This window comes from Athene noctua, chromosome 17 (genome assembly GCF_965140245.1).
Source record: "Athene noctua chromosome 17, bAthNoc1.hap1.1, whole genome shotgun sequence".
In the NCBI taxonomy this organism is placed as follows: Eukaryota; Metazoa; Chordata; class Aves; order Strigiformes; family Strigidae; genus Athene; species Athene noctua.
Genome location: NC_134053.1, coordinates 13,193,798 through 13,215,570, shown reverse-complemented (window position 1 = coordinate 13,215,570; position 21,773 = coordinate 13,193,798). Strand labels below are relative to the sequence as shown.

Below are 21,773 nucleotides of genomic sequence, written 5' to 3'. Positions count from 1 at the left end.
TTTCTCTCAAAACATCAGTGAGCACTTACAGATTCCAACCTGAGGACAGGTACTCAACAGGCCCCAGTCCAGTGGTCTTCAGGAGCAGCTCCACACCGTAAACTGTAAAACAAGATGACAGTCATGGACAGAAATAAACAGCATCACAAGGAGGGCTTATGCAAAGGCTTGTCCTCAAAGACGTGTCGTGCTTTAAGTAGAGGACCTCTGAACACAGGTTTAACAGACCCCCACTCATTCTCCTTATTCTTGGTGAGATGCCAAGGAGACATCTTCCTTCCAAATCAACATATTTTCCCGTATTCATGGTGATTTCTCTACAGAACAGTCCACAAAATGCTTAGCTGGCTAACACGCTATGAATGTTGAGGCACAAACTCCTGTAGGAAAGGCCAGAAAGTGGTGTAGGGAATTCAGTCCTGCCTTTTTTTTTTTTCCTTCTATCTCAGTGGAACATATCCACACCCCCTAGCCTAGCCTTGACTTGCACGGAGAGTTCCTTTCGAAGAAGAGCCATCTACTTTCACCCTCTGTTCTAGTAACACCTTTTGGGCCTGTAGGTTAAAAAACACCGTAATAACATGATGACACCCTGTTTGTCATCCCAAAAATCTTTCTTTCCAGGTTCCAAGGAGGAGGGGTAGGAGAAAAGTGAAGAGAAGAGCTGGATGACAACATCTTTGTGAAAAGAAGTGTTGCAGAGTGCTTCTGCCTTTTAACTTTCGTAACAAGTGTATTGAAGACTAGCAGCCAGGGAAGCACTAGAGCTACCCAGCAGACAAATAAGATGTTAGCAACCTCTCCTAGATTTTCCAGAGAACCTCCTGCTGCAGTTCAACACGCTATTTTGAGTCAGCGGAGCTATACTTTGCTCCTCCTCAAGCAAGAGACACTGGCAGGAGAAGTGAATTCACATCACTGAAGAGTTCTATGGCAGTGCGATGAACCAGCCCATGAAGATGCAATTGCTTGTACCTGGGCTGAAAAGGAAGACTAAGGTACGCATTCATGGAGGGGATGATGTTCAATTGGAAAACTCAGTTCATCAACTAGTTCATCTAGTCCTTTCAGTCTTCTCCTCAGCATGCCCCTGCACTCTGTACTCCAACACGACTGCCTTGCTTTGTGTGGCAGAGAGCCAGCTCACAGCTGCAATCAGATCAGAGCTGGTAATGCCTCCTGGAATAGTCACTGCAGCGCAGAGCAACATGAGCAACTCCACGCAGAGCCATCACAAGTCTGGAGGAGCTTATCACTTTGCACGCTGTGCCTAACAAACGACGTTATTCTGCTCTCAGGGCTGACTCCAACTTTAATGTAATACAGCAGCTTCTGCTGAGAGTTGCACCAGAGGTAAGAGGCCCCCCAGACTGCCGTGGCGCAGGGAGCTGTGTAACACTGCAGCAGTGTTCACGTGGGTCTGTGTGGATGCTGACAATCCCTGCCAGGCAGCACTGTTCTAGATGGAGTCTGTACACCTGTGGCTAAGTTTTAACTTCAAACTGAATTATCTCCCAGGAACAGAGCTGTCTATTCCCCTCCCAACTCCTTATGAAATGACACAGCTCTGTGGGGAGGCATCAGCTTACTTGTGAGGAAGACTATGTAGCTCCATGGGACATTTCTGGAGAAGAAATTCCCTCCTGCAAGACACAAGAAGAACTTTTTCTAGACTTCCTTTTTTTCAATCCCCCAGCCTCACAGTTAAGAAACAAGCTATGATGTTTCCTACCTTGCAGCATGAAGGTTTCAACAAGAATCCAAATTCCATTCACAGCCACCACAGTATCTGGAAAACAAAGTAAAAAACCCATAGCAAAACCACTCCTGGACCAGAAAACATCCATTTCCTAGGCTAATAGAAAGAGTACAATATAGGACAAGTTGCAGGGTCATTGTTTCCAATTCAACAAACTGAACTCGTAACGTGGGAGAATCTTCTACCCTAACTTTTTCCAGGCCTTTAACAGATGCAGTACCTTTATCTTCAGAAGAAGGCAAAACTAAATCAAAACAATGGTCTGAATCATGCACAATCATTTTAGCTCATAATTAGTGTACATTCTGCCATGTTATTACCTGCATATTTCAGCCGCCTCCTAGTTCTAGAACAAGATCTCAAGAACCACCGGGTCCCTGACAGTGCAGGACAAAACCCTGTTGGCCTGGATCTATCGCTGCTCCCCAGCATTCAAACCCTGACAACTGAAGCTGCAGGACTTCTCCCTTTCACTCAAATCTCCTCATTCCACCCCACCCACCTGCTTTAGTTTAGCATCCCAATTTACAAAAACTTCTCCTTCAACATTCAAAAAAACCCCAAATTACAGAGCAGGGACAGATTGTTTACAACACTGCAAGTAGCACCACGAGCAAGCACTCTTTCTCCTTTAGAGAGAAGCACAGAATCCTTCTCACAGGCAGTACAGTTGCCAAGCAATCCCTCCAGCAACGAGGATGCTTGCACCTTCTCAAGTGCAAACAGAAGAAGGTGGTTGACTGGCAAGGCAGTTCCTTACCCAGCATCCTTCAGCTGCAAGATAAAAACCTCAAGGCCTGTGAAAGCTAACCACCAACCTACCTAAACACAACGAGCTGACTCATACAGGATCCGACCCACAAGTGTGTTATGAAGTAGGAGCCTCTCTGGAAGACTCGACACAGCGAGAGCTCAGAGTCCAGGCTGCAGCAGTGGTCGGTACAAGCAAGCAGTTCCCTCCCCCTCTGCCAAAACTCTAAAATTTGTACATGAGCCATGATCAGACCAAAGACCGGGCCCCACCACGCTAAGTCCCCGTGAGGGTGGCAGACAGAGCACACCAGTGATCAAGGCTGCCTAGCAGAGAGACAGCTCGTTGCTTCTACTTACACATGGTGTATTGGAACACCCGAGACTTCACGAGGATGTTGATGCCTGTAAGGAGGAATGTATGACAAAACAAATGTTTACACAGTCCTCCATCTCTCACACACAGATTCCTCTATCTTCTCCTTAGAGACATTTTTCATACCAAATCTCAGCACAGAAGCTAAATAGATTAGCAGATTAACTTTTAGTTCTTGGGACCAAGTTAAAATTTCCTCTAGAGTTTTAGCAGCAATAAACTCGCTATCCTTAACCGCCAAGATACCTTTTTTCCTCTACGTGTTAGTTCTGTGGCATGGACAGAGGTAAATGCAGCTGTTGAAGCACTACTCGTGTTTGGAACAACACCTGTGCTGTCAAGGAGGGTTGAGTGCATCAGCAGAGATATGTAGGACTCCTATGGCAGCTGTGTTTGGATCTAGATGGTGTTAACTGTTCCCACTAGCACACAACACTGCAAAAGAATTGCAGATAAGTTCTTATTTCTGAATGGCTATGTTTGCAAGACAGATTACACTGATTTCAGACCTCTTTCCCCTTCCTGAGCAGCTGCACTTGACCTGTACAAGTGCTGCAACCACATCTTGGGACTAGGAAGCCTAACAGCTTTTGTGAAAACACACATCCCTCTTCACAGTCACTGCTGTGAGTTGCCACCTGGGATATGGAGAAATTCTATAAACTCTACTAGATTCAGCAATCATAAATCCCCACCTAACCTCTGTGCTAAAAAAGGAATACAGCCCTCCATGACCTCAGGGTCTGCTTTGCTACAGAGCATCTGACAGATGTCTCTTATTTTAAGGAAGTCAGGGTTTGGGTCAGAGCACAGAGAATATTTACATGAGAGACATCTTCTTTGAAGACTCTGAATGCAAGGCTCCAAATACAGAGAGAGTTGGTTAGGAGGCCTTCCCTTGGCTGTTTACCAGGGACAGAAGAGAAGGTCCCTTCCGAGGGCCCTGTCTTTGCAAAGAAATGCTCTTCCTGTTAGCTGAACGCATGCTGTCACAAAAACACAGTCTGTTACCTTTAAAAATAAGGAATGCTGTCCGTGGAAGGTCATCAAACCAGTGCTCACGATTTCGTTTTGCCTGGAAGCAGAACAGCCACAATCAGAAGTAGTCAATGCTACATCCACACAAAAAATGGGCAGTGATGGAGACCCACCTTATCCCCATCATCTGTTTCTTTTAGATTGCCTTTGTTTCTTACCCACCTTCTCTTCAATCACCGGCCTCCTTTGCTCTCCCTCCCACACACATTTCCCATCTTCTCCACCCAAAAAACACTCACCTTCCATTTTAAGCCAACAACTTCATAGAAATTGTAAAAATCCTTTAGACTGCAAAACAGAAAGAAGCATCTGATCAGAGCCTTGGAGTTGATTAGATCCTTAATTGTCCTTGTCAGGCATCATCATCAGAGAGTCCCTGGAAGTTATTAACTCCTTATTAGAACTGTAGCCACAGTTGGTATACTCCACACTGACCTCTTCCCAGTCTGGCCAAAGGTTACTGACTGACAACAGCCAGAGCAGGGTGCAAAGCCTTTCTTCTTTCTGTAACACTACAGCCCGTAAAGGAAATTCTGACTCTACTGAACTCCAGAATTCTACCACTGACAGGAAAGACCTCAAGCTTAGATAGCAAACTCCCAGGGAGAGAGACTGTACTACTCTTCTAGAAGAAGTCTTGGACTGTCTTAATTACTCGTACAGTCCTTTTCTAACATCTTTGCACATTTTCTTTTCAAAGTAACAATGAAATTTGAAAAAGGACATGAAAGCAAAGAAACTCATAAAACGTAAGTGCCTGTCTAGGTGCTCAGGGTCAGGCCTATAACAGCTTTCAGGCATCTGAAAGAGAGGATGCTGAACTTCTCAGACTCTTACTGGTGTCATTACGTGCCTAAATTTAAAAACTCAGCCCTTCTCCCTATGCCATTTTCAATACTCCTCTGTGGCACTTGACTTTAAGGAGAAGCATCGGCACCAGTTTAATGGGAGACTCATTCTGAGTCTGTCTGTGGCCAGAACAAAGGAAAAGGAAGAGGAGGACTTCTGCTCTAATTCCCTCCACTTCCATGCTGGCTGGAGTTAGCTGCACCCACCCACCAGAATGGCAATTCTCTGCCTCATAACACAGAGGATGACAGTCCTGAAAGCACCAGCAGAACCAGATTTTAATTAACAAAACCCTGGGGGACACAGCCAGCTGCTGGAAAAAACAAAAACTTGTTAAACTGCGAGGCCGCACTGTGTGAAGAAATGCTCCTTGCAGGCTCTAATGCTGTTCCTCAATTTCTCGCTCCTCTGTTCTGGCAGGGGAGGTGGGGAGCAGCGGCTGCCTGGTGACTGCCAGAAGAGCGCTGTATCCACAAGAGGGCACGCAGGAACTCCATCACCTCCGCAGAAAAACCTCAACTCTCAGGGTACTTCCCCCCTCCAAGCTCCCTGCTTCCCAGACAAATCCTTTCCATCACATAAGTCTATTCCCACATCCCAGAAAAATTTCCTTCCATAAAACCCAGCCATCCTCTCTGAAGCACAGCCTAGCTTCAGAGAGTGATGCAACCTCCCTGCTCTGGGTGCAGCAGTAAGACCATCCTACCTGACTAAAGGAGTATTGCTTTGATTCAGTGCTTTGAAAGTGAGATATCGCTCTCTGGCACACATCCGAGGCTTGTAAAACCGCAACAGCCCTTCAAAGTGCTTGAAGGAAATTCCAGACGGCCTCTAGAAACAAGGGAATGTTGTCATAAGCAGCGACATCAGGCAGAAGCACGTAGAGGCTAGTATATTTAATTCTCACTCTGGATTTGTTTTAATCAGGATTCGACGTTATCATAAGATGCCATTACAACTAAGCCCCAAAAGTACCCTAAGCTACTACTTTAACCTCCTGAGCTTATCCCAGAGATCAGAAAGCTCTCCTAGCAGTCAGTCCCTCCAGCAAATGCAGAGCTGTTCCCTGTTGCCCTATCATGTGAAAACTGTCCAACCAGACACCCCAAGGGACAGAGTTCAACCACTCTTCTTGGGAAATTAGTGGACAACCTAACAGATCCCATTACTGGCACTTTTTAAAGACTATCAGCTATTCCTCAGGAACTGTTCATATAATACATGTGCCCTAAACATGAAATGATCTACTAGAAGTAGGTTAGTTATTTTTGGGCCCTATTTCTCTTGCTGCTTCACAAGTTAAGCAAGAAATCAACCCTCTCCCCCAGTGCTCTGTCCCTGTAAAGAGTTGTTTGTGCATGAATGACTTCTGTTTCTGTACCATTTACTCATGTGGTTTCTAGCAACTGTACTGTACCTTCACAAGTATAACCCACCCCTCCTCTAATTGAGAAGCAAGTCCTCAAGCAAGACCCACGCTGAATCAGAGAGGAATCAATGATTGCATGCTTTCCAGGATAAACTTCACTCATTTTAGCAAGACACTTCCATTACCTCACATGGGGCTGAAATTCAGACTACGTTGTGTTTTCTCCAGAAACAGATATAAACAAGTTACACAAATGAAAAAACAGTAGCCCTTGGTGAGTCTGACTCCAGCCAACAGACATAAATCATCTCTTCTGGAACACGGTCTTTAAACACTCCAGAGCACTGGTGTTCGTAGAGCACTGCCGACCTGCCCTCCTGCAGGGCCCGTACCTGCTTGGTGATCAGCAAGCGGTAGGCGTGCTGTATGGCCGTGCGCTTGTGCAGCAGCAAGGACTTAAACTTCCTCTTCTCAATGTCATTGAAAGTGTCGAACACAACAGCGAGAAGCTGCAGAGAGAAGACAGGGATGATCCTTATACTCTGTGGTGACCTGAGACAGGCAGAAATATCCAGAGGCCCGGAGAGGCATCGCCTGCAGGAGACAGTGCCTGAGGCAGAACAGAGGCAGTAAGGGTCCGTGGGTCACAAAGGGATCCCACAAAAGGATCACCAAGCCCACTGCACACACACTGATCTACTTTTCGGAAGGGGTCCAGATGTTTCTGACCTTCTAACACTCGATAGTGGTTTTAAGAGCTAAGGGTAACCCCCCACATGCTGACCGAAAACAGTACTAAAAGGTTTGTTTAAATGCCCTGATCTCTTCTGGAAAGAGGGTTTTGAGGGCGGCTTTCTGGACTCACCCTTCCACAGGAGCTTTGGCAAACACATGTCAAAACTAACCCTCCATCTAGGACAGCAGCAGTGAAATCCAAGCCCATTACAAGCATCAAATCACTCATTTTGAGTTGCAGAATTCAACTCCTTTGAGAACTCCTTTTCCACCACTCACAGGCTCACCTGAGCTGGCCTTGGCTCTGTCCTAGATGCTGCAGGAAGCAGAGCCAGCACAGTAGCCATGCTCTCATACTGAAGTTATCAGCACTCTTCAAGTCCTCTCAGTAATTCCATCCCCTTCAAACTGATTTACAAAGTATTTCAGGCAAGCCCAGCTAATAAAATGCCATTTTATGATAAATAATTAAGACAGAAAAGGACAGTAAATTTCATGCAACTGAGTATGTCACTCCAAGCATGATATTAATGTGAGAGAAGTTGAAAGATACTCCTATCATTCCATTTTCTGTGATTTAGTTCAATTCCTTGTGGTTAAACATTAAAAGACTCCTACTGTAGCCAAGTATTCTGCCAAAGGGTCTCAGATTATTACAGAGCACTCTTGGGAATGGGGAAGACCCCGTTGGGCAATGAACTCTAAAGTCAGGTGGAGAGAAGTCAAGTGCTTCATCAGGGGACTCACCAAGTTCATGATGAAGTACAGCTCAATGGAGAGATACACTATGAAGAAGACACAGGACCAGGGGTTCCGGGCATAAGATGGCATCATCACATCAGGGAAACTGCACCCGAAAAAGACAGAAGTTTAAGCACCAAATTGCTCATGCTACACTTCCCACTATAAAGGCAAGAGCACAGGACACAGGTGTCTGTGTAAACCCACATCCATAGATCTGTGCATTTCTGCAAAACGTAAGCTCATGACACAGAAGTTTGCACCTAGCAACAAGCAGCAAGAACGTGGAGACACGGTGAAAAAGTATGAAAAGCACATTCCTGCACATCCCAAAAATCAGATGGGCAAAGGGGATTTGTAACATGGTTAAGGGTTGTGCTTTGAAACTTAGCAACAACAGCAATACAGCCTTGGTGTAAGAGTGTTACAGCCTAAGATTTATTCCATCCTTTGCTAATTTCTTAATCCTCAGAGCTCTCCCTGACAGCAGATCAATATTTACCCACTGTTGTTATCCCCCTTTCCTAGCAGATAGGTGAACCGAAACAGAGTAATAGGAAGATACTTCACAACAGCAAACTGTCAGCTGACAAAGGAGCACAAATAGAAACTGTCCTTTCTTGGACCAAGGCCTAATAAAGCTGTTTCCCCTCTTATTGCCCTCACACTGATGAAGTGGTCTGAGACGCTTAGAGATAACTCTGCATCTGAGGTCACAGTGTCCTAAAGCAAAATGAAATACCAGTTCTTCCCATGCAGGCTGACCCAGGAAATCTCTCTGTCATGCAGAGGAAAGGGGTGACATTCAGAGACAGAGCATTTCTGGAAATAAGCTCTTGGCTCTGCTAAACTTCTTTGGGGACAAAGGGAAAGACTAAGCTAGAAAAGCATGAACTTACTTCGAAGTGGTCAAAAGCACGAAGAGATTCACAAGGCTGTTCTCTAAGGTATTGAAATACTGAAAGAAAAAACTCCCATGACCAAATGCAAGCAGAATTTCATAGTGACATTTCATTCAAAAACCAACCAACCACCCCACCCTCCACTTGCATATAGGCACTTCTACAACTCCCTGATGCCTCCCTAGGGAAAGGATACTTCAGCATTGGTCCTTTTTAAAGGTCCCTGAGAGATGGCATGTGAAGAGTTAAAACAATTAACAGCTCCTCTACACATTTTTGCAGTAGTTACTCCCAGTAAGGTACAGACTGGGCAGCAGCAGGAACGAGTGTCTGCTAGACTCTGACAGTCACAGTCTGAGGCAGCCAAGCTTTCACCCAGATACCTTCCTCCCCTCGACACAGCATCAGGTGGCTTGTTTGACTGAATTATGACACCAACTCTGGGAATGTTCCCTCTGGGACACCCTGTCTTTGAGTAAGTTCTCTGCACAGCCTTCCCTCCCAGCAGGGTGTAAACCAGGGTAACACTGCCAAGCAACTCTGACCAGCTAGCATCTGGCCTGCCAGGCCACCACACAGCAATAAGGTACGTCTACACAGTCCTGTCTGATTCTTAAGCACATCAAAATGGGACTCAAGCATCGGCTGAAAGAATCAGTGATACTCACCGGATCCGAGTGGTTAGGAGAAAACAAGTAAAAACCTAGAGAAGCCGCAGAGAAGGTACAGAAGAGAAGAAAGGGGGAAAGAACAAACAAAAATAAAGTCTGTTTAATGTCAAGCAGCAGTGTGGTGAGCCTCTGTTCCCAAAGAGAAGGTCACACTAAGAGTAAGCCCTCTCTGACACCATAAAGAGGAGAGTATCTGGAAGGCCTTCTCCATATAGATTTGCCAATACATGTCACGGGCACGTCGCTGATGGTTTTGGAAAATACACTTTCTGGGGATGGTTTGAGTATAGGACTGTAGCAGGTACACCACAGACACATGCATTTGTAGGAACGTAGACTAAACTTACAAGATTGAGGAGTAGTTGATGGAAACAGAACTTGGAAACCACAACCACACACACCACAGACTATCCTCCTGAAGAGGTCAAAAGGACCTTTGTCTCAAAATCAAACACCCAGCTTCTAGATATTTTGGATCTTTAATTCTGCCTTCCAGATGATTGCAGATGAAATGGGGCAAATGGAAGATCCTGGCAGGACTCTGAATCTGATCAGCTTTATATTAATCCAGGCTATTTGTGTTGCTTTTGGATAATAACTTCATAACTTCCGTAAATACAACTCACCCAGGATGGCAAAAATCACCATGAAGAAAAGCAGGAGGAGAAGAATATCAATAAATGGTGGGAGGGACTGGAAGATCTGTCGCAGATTTCTGAAAAATAACAAAACATTGATAAACTAAAACTTGCATGTTTTCTCCTCCAGGTTGGCAGAGAAAAAAAACCCAACATGCCATACTTGAGGACTTACTTTCCACTCCCTCCAAGGACTAAAAGCAGAAAGCTAGGTAAATTAAGATTGTTTCCAAGCTACCTATCCATCCTTTGCAGTCAGCTCTCAGGTACTGTAAACAATACAAATGTCACCCTGTCAACTTTCCTTCTCCAGACTAAAGACTAGTCCTGTGATTCATTGTGAAGTTTACAGGTAAACCGAGGAGCCAGAAACAATACAGCCATGTTCACGTGCTGTGCTCTCTGAGGTAGTTTATACAGCTCGGGGCGGCACCCATAAGCACCGTGTACCATGAGCACATCCAAAGCTACTACGTATGAAATTCCCTTACATCAGCAAGACACTAGCTACGCTTGTGTCGCAATTCCAGAAAATCTCCGAGATCTGATATGGCCATGAAAGACACTTATTTTCCCGAGATGCTTGCATTTCCTTCGCCCCAGTCCCAGGCACGACAGCAGGAACCCAGCCAGCTGAGCACTCACCTTCTGACAGCACCACAGTACCGGCAGTCCACCAAGAAGATACAGCGCAGAGCTCTCGTTATCCGGACGTGCGAGGTTTGGCGCACCAACACCACGATGGCTTCTATGAACTGTACAAACAGCACACAAGTCTGCAAAAAAGGGGTTTAATGAGAGGCACAGCTGCAGACTCCTTTTGGGAAAGGAAAAGCTCTCACTAACCATCCATTTATGTGGACACTTTAAGGATGGGAGGTGTCTCTGAGCGCTTAGAGGTCTCACATGAATCATTTGGCAGCTGGGACACATGGCTAAATCATCCCTGTTACACTGCAGGCCAATATTTAATCTGGTTCTTTGGTTCCCAAAGATGCTGAGGGAGAAACACTGACAATCAGAGACAACTTACCTTCACCATAGTCCTTTTGTGCCTGATAAAGGTTTGGAAGCCCAGCCACCTCATCTTCATTGAGAGTTCAAAGACTACTACAATTAACGCAAACAGCTCCAAGGTTGCATGGACCTGTGACAATACAGCACAGCTTAAACCAGGGCTTGTGATTACAAACAGCAGCACATCAGAGGCCACATTTCTGCCCTTTTTTCAAGAAGCATGTGGGCTTCACAACAGTCTGAGTACAGTTCTGTGACATGCAGGAAAACCCAAGGCCACCCTTAAAGCTAGCACAGCACTCTGTCTTTCAAAGTTGCTATATTTATTGCTTTGTGCTTTTATTAAAGCCCATAGAATTTTCCTCTATTCAGTATCAGCCCAGAATTTCCTGTATATCCACACCCCTCTTGGATTTGAACAACACATCAAAAAAATGTATTGATATATTAGAAAAAGAGCAACTCCAGCAAAAGCCTTTTAAAAAAGTTTGAGACTGGAATTTCTTTAGTGAAATGCAGGAATAAAAACTGCTGGGCAGAGAGAATTCACAGAGAATTCACATGGAATAGAAAACTCTTCGGTTATCTCTTGAAATAGATGTTCTGGACAACCACAGTGACAGGGTCCTGATGAAGCTCTGGAACAGAACACAGCTTTTGGCAGCGCTGATGGACCCCTTCTCTGCTGGAAGATGCAAAATGCACCACAAAGACAACAACAGCATTTTCTTACAACCTCAGCTTTAGTCACAGCTCAAAACCCAAACTGAGTTATGCAGTCCTGACTCATTTTGAGGAACACTTTGTCCCCAAGGTTGTCATGGCTGTTCTACACCCCTGGCATAGCCCCAGGGTGCCATTAACAGCTCCAAAAGCAGATGTAGATTCTCCCTCCAGCAACAGCAGCTCCTAGCACTGTGCCTGACAGTGGTACCTCCTGAAGTGGTTGTAGACTGACAACAGTATACACCAGTTTGTGCACCCCTTCTCTCAACCTGCATTTTATGAAGGTTAGACATGAAACTTCACGTCAGTCACACACATTAAAAACACTGGGAGGAGAGGACAGGAGAAGGTTTAGCAACCTGTCCCAGACCGAGATCTGTTTGTGTTCTAGGAACCAGTGGTGGTGCTGAGATAACGGCACCAACCCTGCAATGGCTTTAAAACCACCCCATCAAAGCACACAAATCCTTGAGTTATCTCAAGAAAAAGGAAAAACCACACACTTCTCAGTTACAAAATTTAAGAACTGTAAAAATTGATAACATGAAGTAAGTGTCACTTTCATCGTGGTCTATGCACTTCAGATGAACAAAGGATGTTTTGCCGGCTGGCACATCTGCTGTCACCAATTTGCAGAACAAGCCAGGTAGGGGTTTTTTTCCTACTACTGTTGCCTTCTTCCTCTATGTTTAGCCTTCTTCTTCCTCTTCCCCACCACTTCAAAACAGGCAAACTTCTTCATTTCACCCCAAAGTACTTACAAAGATGCCAAGACGGAGCATAGGAACAGCTGGCGCCTCGCAGAGAGACAGCAACAAGAGAAGCAATGCTGTGCTCAGCTCCATTAGGTAGAAAAGGTGATTGTGTGCAAAGAGGTAGGCAGCAAGTGCTTTGGCATTTTTGGGGTGAGTGAAGAACTTATCATTATTTTCTCCTTCCTAGGGTAACAGGAATAAAGAAGAGAACAGCATTAGTGACTCTCAGTACTACAACAGAACTTTCCACATGAAGAACGCAGACTTTCGTAAGAATTAGATACAATTCCCAACAGACTATTCCCACTTTACAGCCTGACATTGATCTGTTTATTGAGGAGTGAACTCTACACACAAGGGACATCCCCTTCTGTTCATAAGCATATTTCAGTAATGAAACTCATTAATATCCACAAACTCCTACTTCAGAAACCCTTGAGCCTTTTCAAAATGAGGAAGAGTGATGAAAGTATAAAGCTGGGTGAAGAAACTTTAGTCAACATCCCAACATAAACACAGCACTTCATTTACTTGCAACCACTTCCATGTTTACAGACTTACTTGATTAAACTTCTCCAGGACAGAACACGAAAACACAGAGATAAGCTCCAGGGCACCTGGCTGACAGTTGCTCCTCCTTATCTTGGCCTTGCAAAATGTCTGGGAGAAAACACTGGCGTATACGCAGTGTTTTCTGCTTCAGGAATGTGAGAAGACAGACTCCATGAAAAATTAACAAGTCTCTATGCTGATTTGTCATTCCCTCTTAACTAGAAAGCTTAATTAACATTAAAAGGTCAGATACTCCATCTTAACAGTTTGCCTACAACTGATTTTTAAACAGCTACATCATTACTATTTTTGCCTCTAGGAGGAAACTTTGTTTGGTGAGAATTTAGAGGTTTTTTATGCAGAACAACCCAACAGCTTCTTCTCTTTCTTGAGTCAATGGTTTAAGCAAGGGAGCCTTTGTCACTCAAAGGAAACTTGCTGCCTCTTGGAAATAGTCATAAGAGATCATTTTTCCCCAGCTGGGACACACAGATACACAAGAAGTTGGCTTTTTTTAAAAAAAAAAAAAAAAAATTAACATCTTCCCAGGTAAGCAATTACTGTAAGAACAGTAAGCTATTACTATCAAAGTGGAATAACTATGATTGCAGGTGGATAACAAGGTCAGGAAACAGGATCTCCTTTAAGAAGTGAAGCATTCTTGAGACCAATTCAGAAGAGCATTTCAAATGCTTCTCATTTACTCATCTCCCAGGCAAACTCACATTCTGTTTAAGAATAAACACTGCCGGGTCAGTGAGCCAGATTGCAAGCAGGACAAAACCCAGCAGCAAGCTTCATAAAACGCAAGCCTCCCCCCTCAAAGAGAGCGCTAGCTTAGATCAGCAGGGCATTCTTATTCACGCCTGACAAAACACACTTGCAGAATGAAAAATAGTCTAAATTCTGCCTCTTGGTAGCCAAGCAATTCAAAACGTTGCTGGACAGCAAAGTCCTCTTATTCAGATAAGACACTCTTGCCTGCAGCTACTGTTCAAATAAACAATCTGCATGCTCTTTAAGTTATGTCTGCTTCATTTCAAGGACGTTGTCATCATGACCATTGGTCAAGGCAGCAGCAAGAATAATCTGCATCTGAAGGGCCAAGCCTGCTGCGTACATTACCATCAGACACTGCAGCAACTCAATGACCCTTTGCAGAGCATTTCCAATAATCATGAGTTTAAACAAAAGCCTGGGAGGGGCTGGAGCTACCATTATATTGTCAGTGCTGCTCTAGCATATGACAAAGCTGAAGAATTACCAAGGTCCGAGCCTACCCGGTTTTAAAATGTCAGAGAAGCAACACTTCTCAGTCCTGTGGGCTAGGAGCAGGGAGGAACGAATCGTTTCAATCACCTTGCAATGGCTTAAGCAAAAAACCTAACTGTGTGCAAAGCATCTCAAGCTGCAGTGCAGAGCCTCTGAAAGGGAACAAAGAGAAGGAGGAAGGAGGCACAGTAAGGGAACCAGCAACTTCAGACTGGACAGCTCTGGGAGAAGCTCAGGTTTGGTAGTAATTAATCTGGTAATTCACCACACTGTACAGTGATCTTAAAATATATCTTTGCTGAAGTAACGATGGTGTTTCTTGTAACTGGATCATGGGTGGGGTTTGTTTGTTTGTTTGTGGTTTTTTTCTTTTTAAAGACCATAAATTTCACTCCTGGGCTGATCCTAATCTCAACATTCTTTCTTCCTGCGGAAATCAAGACCTCTACCTTCTCTTGTGTCTTACATGACCTGCAGGGCTTGACTGATGGTGAATGAACACTCCAGAGCCACCCACCAAATCTGCGGCCAAGGCAGGATTAGGACCTGCACTTCTAGAACATGAGATGTCTCCAGGAGAGCACTGACCATTCGCTCTGGAGCGACTGAAGACATGAAATGACAACCTGTGACAAGTTAAGGAAATATCCGTGGCAAGGTGCCAGAACTGAACATGTGCTGAATCCCTCAACTGTTACAGTCCTCGACACTGGGAGAGGATGGGTAGCTTGTTCAGTTCCTCCAAAATGACTTGTTAGAGCCCATCTGAAGGTGCTTCCAGCATCACCCCACTCCTCAAGCAGATTCCTTTGCAAAGCACCAAATTTTTGACCTCAAAACAGAAGCTGTCTGTTTCTTATAATCAAGAACTACCATAGTTCCATAAATCCATTTTTCACACAATACACCACAGCAGGGCTCACCTGGAGGTAGATTGCTGCCTCTTGGTAGTTCATTTCCCAGTTGTGTCGGGCGGAGCTTTGCTGTGCACAGCAGTCCCCCGCAGCAGGGCTGGATGCATCATTAATAACGTCATAGCTACCTCCATCTGCATCAGTACAATAAGAGAAAAATTGATTTACAATTAAGCGAGCTGAGATTGATCAGGATGCAGGCAAACAGGCCAGGCACTGGGACCAGAGACAAGCATCAAGAGGTGCCAGAGTACCCGGGAAACTGGCAGCTTATACACAGACAAATTGATTCTTCCCATGGAGGAGCTTTTAAGAGACACACTCAAACTCAGCACTTCAACATGGGAATGCTCCCAGAAGATCATCAAAAGAGACAGCATCCTATTTAATACAATAAGCAGGTCTTCTGGCTCAGGGATCTGTGCTGTCATGTTCGTAGCACACTATCAGCAGTCATAAACTATAAACAGGCAGCTAACAGCTAGAAGTCTCCGAGGACATCCAACCCACAAAATAAAAGTGGGCTTGCTAAAGGAGCACTGCCTTTTCATATTTACTGGTAGGAGAGAATATGGAAGAATGGAGTACTGGACTACCAGAGGCAAAGGAAACCAGCCTGAGAATAGAAGCTGTATAGTACACTAAAGCAGCAGTCAGTATTTTTAGTAGAAAACCTAGGTTTTCAGAGCTCTCCACAGTTATTAAACACATCTTTGCAACACTTTTTTCGATGCAGGTAAGTACCAACATCCCTCTGACGAAAACAAACAGCAAGGCTGATTTCTGTTCATATCCCATAGAGTGATTTTGAAACTTCTAAGGGCATGTCTCTTACCAGTAAAGCACTACAAAACATTTACTGAACATTTATATCGGATTCCATAACTAAAGATTTATTTTTAAAAAATACAATTCAATTGCAAAAAGCAACTCCCAAGCATAGCTACACATACATATTGCCCTTCCCGTGGAAGAGCTATGCAGGGCACATATATACTCCATAATACTTGACATTTTTTGCATTATGTAGCCTCACTGTTTTTAAGACACATGAAAGCCATGCATGGAAACAATTATTGTTCAAAAAGGGAATGTCACTTTGTTTCTTCTTCTGAGACTGGGATTTTTATTTTGGACCTTTGACAAAGAATACTGAGCAGAGACCCCACAGAAGCAAGACCTGCTTAGGGCCATGCATGAAACTTGTGGCCAGGCACTCAGTTCTCCAGAGTTACAATCGTTACCCAAATCACATGGTTGTTCTTGCTCTCAGTAAAGACTCCACCTCTCCAGTGCCGCATGTTCCCAGAGAGGGTACATGTAAAATTGATCTTGCCAGTTCAAAAGTGCCGATTTCCCCTTTTTTTATTAGCACAAAAGCTGTGATGCAGTAGCTTGTTTTGTCTGACAAGAAGTTATCTGAGAGTGGGAAAAAATTACAGCGAGGTTCTTTTCCTCTCTCATAACACCATGCTGAAGATTTGCTGCATCTCTTTGCTGTGACAAAATAATCCTCATCGAATTACTGATTCAGTCTTTCTAGAACACCCTCAGGAGTGGAGAGAGAGTCCTTGCCAAAAATTGCACCTATTGAGAGAAATGGCACTGCGTACTACTGACAGAGGCAGAAACCCCTTCACCAGTGCAGAGCCACAGCTGCCTTTTCCACCCTCAAATCAAATTAAGATAACATTATCTGGGATTTGTGAAGGCTTTCCAGATTGCATACTCAGATTGTGAGAATCTTGCAGCATTTAAGCCTCTTTCTCTTCTTTGCTTCCCCCATACCCTTAAAATACCACTCAAAACCTGGACAAATGTTTGAATGGGGCCGATTCATCCCCCACATCCTTTTTATACCTTGCATGAGCACAGTTCTGGAAAAAAAATGAATGACAGTGATTTTATTTATCCACGGAATAGGATGGCAGTCTTCTGGGTTTGTTCACCTTTTAACTAAAAGATGACAGCAATATGCAAAAATCACAAGCTTTACATTGTGAGCTCTAAAAGGTTCTTGTTATTATTTATGAATCTTTTACTGTGTATGTCTTTCAACAAGACAGACTCCCTGCAACTGCAGCCTGGTAGCAAAATCCTTTTTGCACTTAATGCTTAGCAGAGCTGCAGAAGGAACAGAACCTTCATCAGAACCTGGACTCACTGCTGAAGATCTTTAGTGCCCAGAAGACAAGTATTTTCCAATAATCATTCCTATCCTAACATATCGTTTGCTGCCAGACAAAACACACTGCAGCCCTGTCCTGCCTGCCTTCCCCTCCATGGGGCACTAAGCTGGCTCACAGCAGAGGCAGAGCACGAAGTGGCCTCCAGCCCCCAGCCTCAAAGACCTCAAGCAGTACCACAGACAGGCACAGAGCTGTCAAACACCCCCAAACCTTGCTGAGGGGCACAAGCGACAGGTACATCGGAGCAGAGAGTGTAACTTCTTCTTATCACACATAACCTGCTGTCTGAAGATGGATGGCACATAGAGCTCTGGACATGATGTCACCTGGACAGCTCTACAGCACGTCACTCACAGCTCCTTCATTACCTGGTGACTGGGGCGAGGCTGCAGGATGCCTTGCTCAAACCAGCAACAACTGTGATGGTGCTAACAGGAGTCGGAGTTTGAAGCCTTTCCAGAATTCACAGCAAGTGTTCAGAGACAATCCAAATGTGATTCACCTCACACAGTTCAGGGGATATTGAAAAAGCATAGAATCAACACCTTGGCTGTACTAGCTCTTTTGGGGAAGAGGGACACATTAAGCAGCGTGCTTACAATATTACGGTGTTATCGGTGCATTACAGTATACACAAAATTTAAGAACTCAAAACATACTGTGGTCAAATCAGCAAAGGTTTGGAGCACTAAACAAAACACCAAAACACTGTACCCTACCAAAAGATGCCAAAACTACTTTTAACCCTGAAGTAGTTCTTTCACAAAGACCAACCTCTCTTTGAAAAGGATCAATACTAGGGAAAGATACACCACAGTAAAAACCCAGGACCCCTCTCTACATCTCTCAGGTTGCTCTGAGCAACTTGATCTAGTTGAAGATGTCCCTGCTCATTGCAGGGGGGTTGGACTAGATGACCTTTAAAGGTCCCCTCCAAACCAAACTATTCTATGATTCTATGATTTCACACAGAGGACTCGCAGCTGAAACAGAAGAGAGAGATCCCAGCAAGATCAAGGTTGCAAATACAAAACAGCACTCAACAATGCAAACCAGAAATGAAAAATAGCTGTAGAAACTAAGATGTGTTCCTCCTGTCTAAACCAGACATCATCTTTCTAAGCACAGACAACAGAAAATGTACCGGTGAAGTGTTCCGGTGGGGAGCTGCATTTTGTGGATCAGCTCCTTCCCCATCAGGTACCAGAAGGTTGATCTAGCATCCCTGAGGCAACAGCATCATCTGGGTAATAAATAATAATAAAAATAATAATAAATTTGAAAAGCAACCCTCTGACTGTTTGTTTGGCAGCCCTCCAGCTAGCTAATTTCCTCAGCTGCTCCCATGATAACAATGACACAGACTAATGCAAGCTCCGCTCCGCTCAGCTCGTGCTGCAGAACATCCCCGACGGCATTTACCATTAGTATCGAGCTCAATGAGATAGGAGGATCTCTCCACAGGACTCCCGTAATCCTCGAAGTAGATGGCAGGCAGCTCTCTCCACTGCATGGCAGCCGCCTCATCGGGAAGCAGGCACGCTTGTGTTTGGAGTTGGGGAGAGGGAGACAAGTCAGATCTGAAGTTGCTCCCTCCCTCCCCTCCGAAAGCTGATCCTCAATTTCGCAGCTTCCTCAAGGGAAAGCTACGCACAAAAGATTTTCCTCTGCTCTCTGCAGAACTAAATGTTTTCTCCCCTCCCCTCTGAGGAAGGTGGCTCAGACTTCAGTTAAATCGTTTCCCTATCGCTGTTTTAGCGGCAGGATGTTTCTAAGAGCAAGCTGTTGGAAGGCTTAGCTGCGGGACAAAGAGCTCTTAAACATGAGTGTGGTGGTAAAGCAAGGCTTCATGTGCTCTCTTATTTTGGCATATACCAGAGTGTGCTCACCAGCAAACATGAACAACTAACGGGAAAGGATTCAAAGTGCTGACTAGTCACAGCAAGGAGTCTTCTCCCGCCCAGCAAAAAAAAAAGAAAATAGTTATTTGTGAGGTTCACAGTACAAGGGGCATGACAAAGTAAACGAACTGAGTTGTTCACAGATGGCAAAGCTTCCTTCCACACTTGTGTAACTTATCCCAGACGTTCCCTGAAAAGGGAGAGAGGGAGGGGGAAAAAAGAAAAGAGAAAAAAAGAAAAAGCAAAACCAGCTGGCTGCTTACACAAGGCATCCGGAACGATACTGCCGGGACTCCAACATTTCCATTCAGTGCAGCAGAGCATGCTCCTGTGTAAATAGTTTCCATATGTCATCATTACAATAAAAAACAAAAAAACAAAAAAGAAAGAAAGAGAAGGAGCATAAACTTTCCTGAGCCCAAACCTCTCCTTCTGCAAAACAAAATCCCTACTTAGGGGAAGCAAAAACTCTCCACTGGCTGAGAGAGCAAACAAACTCCTCTCGCTCGGAGGAACTTAGGCGGCCACGGGGGATCTCAAGGGCAGAGCCAAGAGGGGAATAAGGGACAGAAAACATTCACAGGAACCAGGGAAAAATCACCCTTCCCAGCCAGGCTATTTTATGTCAAACTGAAGTCAACTGGGACTCTCACTGTTTGATCTTCGGTGTCTGCATTTCCTTTAATAAATAATAATTTTTAAAAATCCAACAACCTAGTAACCTCCTATAAATTCAAAGAGTTATAAACAAACTCTACAGGGTAGCTCTTACATTTGCCTCAGAGCTCCCCCAGTCTGGCTCTCATTAGCCTGTTCGCCAGATGTTCTGCTTTCTAGATAGCACACACTTTTTATGGCATTACACTGAAACAGACTGAGATGCCTCTAATTAGCTCCTTGACTGACTCCAAAGCCATGTGCCTTTACCGGACTTACAGGGCCTCCTCCTAAAAGGTTGAGGAATGTCTTGATGGAGCTGCTAGTTGCCATCCTGTCCAAATAATGGTATTTTAGCAACCATATCTGTGATGACAGAACTCTGCAAGCTGTGGGGAAGCAAGGACAAGTGACATAATTCAACAAAAATATTCTTATAATTAAATCTGTCATTCATACTGTTTACATATCACGTGTGCCATCAGTGTAAGAGAGCAATATGCAAGTTACTCATTTAATGAGTTGCATGTGCAGGTAATATTTCTCTTGACAGATGAAAAAAGAAATGCCAAGGACACATGACTTCAGAGACAGGACACATCTTCATTCACATTGCCTTACAAGGTTCCTGCAAGTGGATTCACTGAACAGAGCAGCAAGAGACAAAAGCAAGCAAGGTGTTACCTCCCGCAGTCGGGAAAGGTCAAGCTGTGCAGGGCACACGCTCCGGGCAGCTCCAGTAACCGTGTCGGACAACCGGAGACACAACAGCTGATAACCACTCCACAGCACAGCAGCCACCAGGCCACAGAGGAGGAGGACAGGGAAAGAGAAGGCCAAATTGTCAGTTAACCATTGGATTCCTTCTTAATTAAATTTCATCTGGTACCAACTTTATCCTTTGTTTCCTTCTTGCCACCTTGTTTGTAAGAACTGCTGTCTTGCATTTACCCGCATCCTTATAGTCATTATTTCTTCTTTGGCAAGAGGCATGAGCCCTGTTAGGGAACACACTTGCCAGCTATGTTTTTTCCCAGGAGCAGTGTCTTCTTCGCTCGGAGCTGGACACACTTTCAGGAGCACGGGCTGTCCAAGGCAAATGGACAGACAAAAAGGACAAGGCAAATGGACAGACAGGCAAACGCTTTACAAGTCTGTTGCAAGAGTCCACCCAGACAGGCAACCTGACCTTTCCAGCACGAGTGTCTCGCTGGCAGGCTCCAACCCCCTTGCAAGGAGGGAAAAGGGCACAAAGCAGCCTGTGACTCACTCAGTTGCAGTCCCTTATCACAGTGACTGCTGCACCATTTAACTGGAGCTATTTCTTTTCAGGCTTTGCTGCATTCTTCGCTGCCACACCACCTCCATTTCTTATATCATCCATCTTGACTGTATTTTTATCTAATTACCCAAACACAGAGCTCATGCTTTTGGTTTAAAAGAAACATAACCAGGCATCCAACCACACTGAACATGTGCCCATGGAAGAAGGCAGATCAGAGCTGCCCATGGGGCTCCTGGACCTCCTGACCTCACATACAAGACCTGTCCCAGTGCAGGATCCCTGTGCTGGCTAAAGTTGCCGCCTCCCTCAGCAACTCTGCTCGCTGAGGCTGCAGTGAGGATGAACCAGGCTGCAAAAGGAGGATAGCATTTGCTTGTCAAAATCAACCAGAAACACTTCTCTCTCTTGGAAAACCCTATCAGCTGAACTGCATGGAATGCCCACTACAGAAGATGCAACGCCATGGTAAAAAAAAACAAAGGAAACGAAGTAGATGGCTACCCTTCCCCAACACAAGGTGTACAGGCACCTTCAGTCCCAAAGCTAAGATTTTAGCAGTACTACAACACAATCCAGGCAAAGCCCAGCAGCAGCTCTGGCTGGGAAACAGCATGATCCTGAAGTGTCAAGTATGTTGGAGTTGTACCAGCACCAGCGATGGCATTTTCCCTTCCAAG

The 21,773-nt window shown here is 44.7% G+C and overlaps 1 protein-coding gene across 5 annotated transcripts in view; it reads right to left on the bottom strand.

Annotated features, from left to right (window-relative positions):
* Positions 1-21,773, bottom strand: part of TPCN1 (two pore segment channel 1) — a 49,167-nt gene that overhangs the window by 12,278 nt on the left and 15,116 nt on the right. For 4 of the 5 annotated variants that reach the window (XM_074920714.1, XM_074920713.1, XM_074920712.1 and 1 more), the window contains 16 exons: positions 15,074-15,198; positions 12,333-12,509; positions 10,862-10,975; positions 10,474-10,604; positions 9,817-9,905; positions 9,188-9,222; positions 8,517-8,575; positions 7,624-7,723; positions 6,534-6,650; positions 5,479-5,603; positions 4,163-4,211; positions 3,897-3,960; positions 2,870-2,914; positions 1,733-1,789; positions 1,590-1,643; positions 30-102 (listed from right to left, as the gene is read on the bottom strand). In XM_074920714.1, the coding sequence (XP_074776815.1) occupies positions 30-102; positions 1,590-1,643; positions 1,733-1,789; positions 2,870-2,914; positions 3,897-3,960; positions 4,163-4,211; positions 5,479-5,603; positions 6,534-6,650; positions 7,624-7,723; positions 8,517-8,575; positions 9,188-9,222; positions 9,817-9,905; positions 10,474-10,604; positions 10,862-10,975; positions 12,333-12,509; positions 15,074-15,198 (1,414 nt within the window). Of the gene's footprint in view, positions 1-29; positions 103-1,589; positions 1,644-1,732; positions 1,790-2,869; positions 2,915-3,896; positions 3,961-4,162; positions 4,212-5,478; positions 5,604-6,533; positions 6,651-7,623; positions 7,724-8,516; positions 8,576-9,187; positions 9,223-9,816; positions 9,906-10,473; positions 10,605-10,861; positions 10,976-12,332; positions 12,510-15,073; positions 15,199-18,675; positions 18,759-21,773 lie in introns of those variants that run through there. The other variant, XM_074920715.1, reaches the window with a different exon arrangement.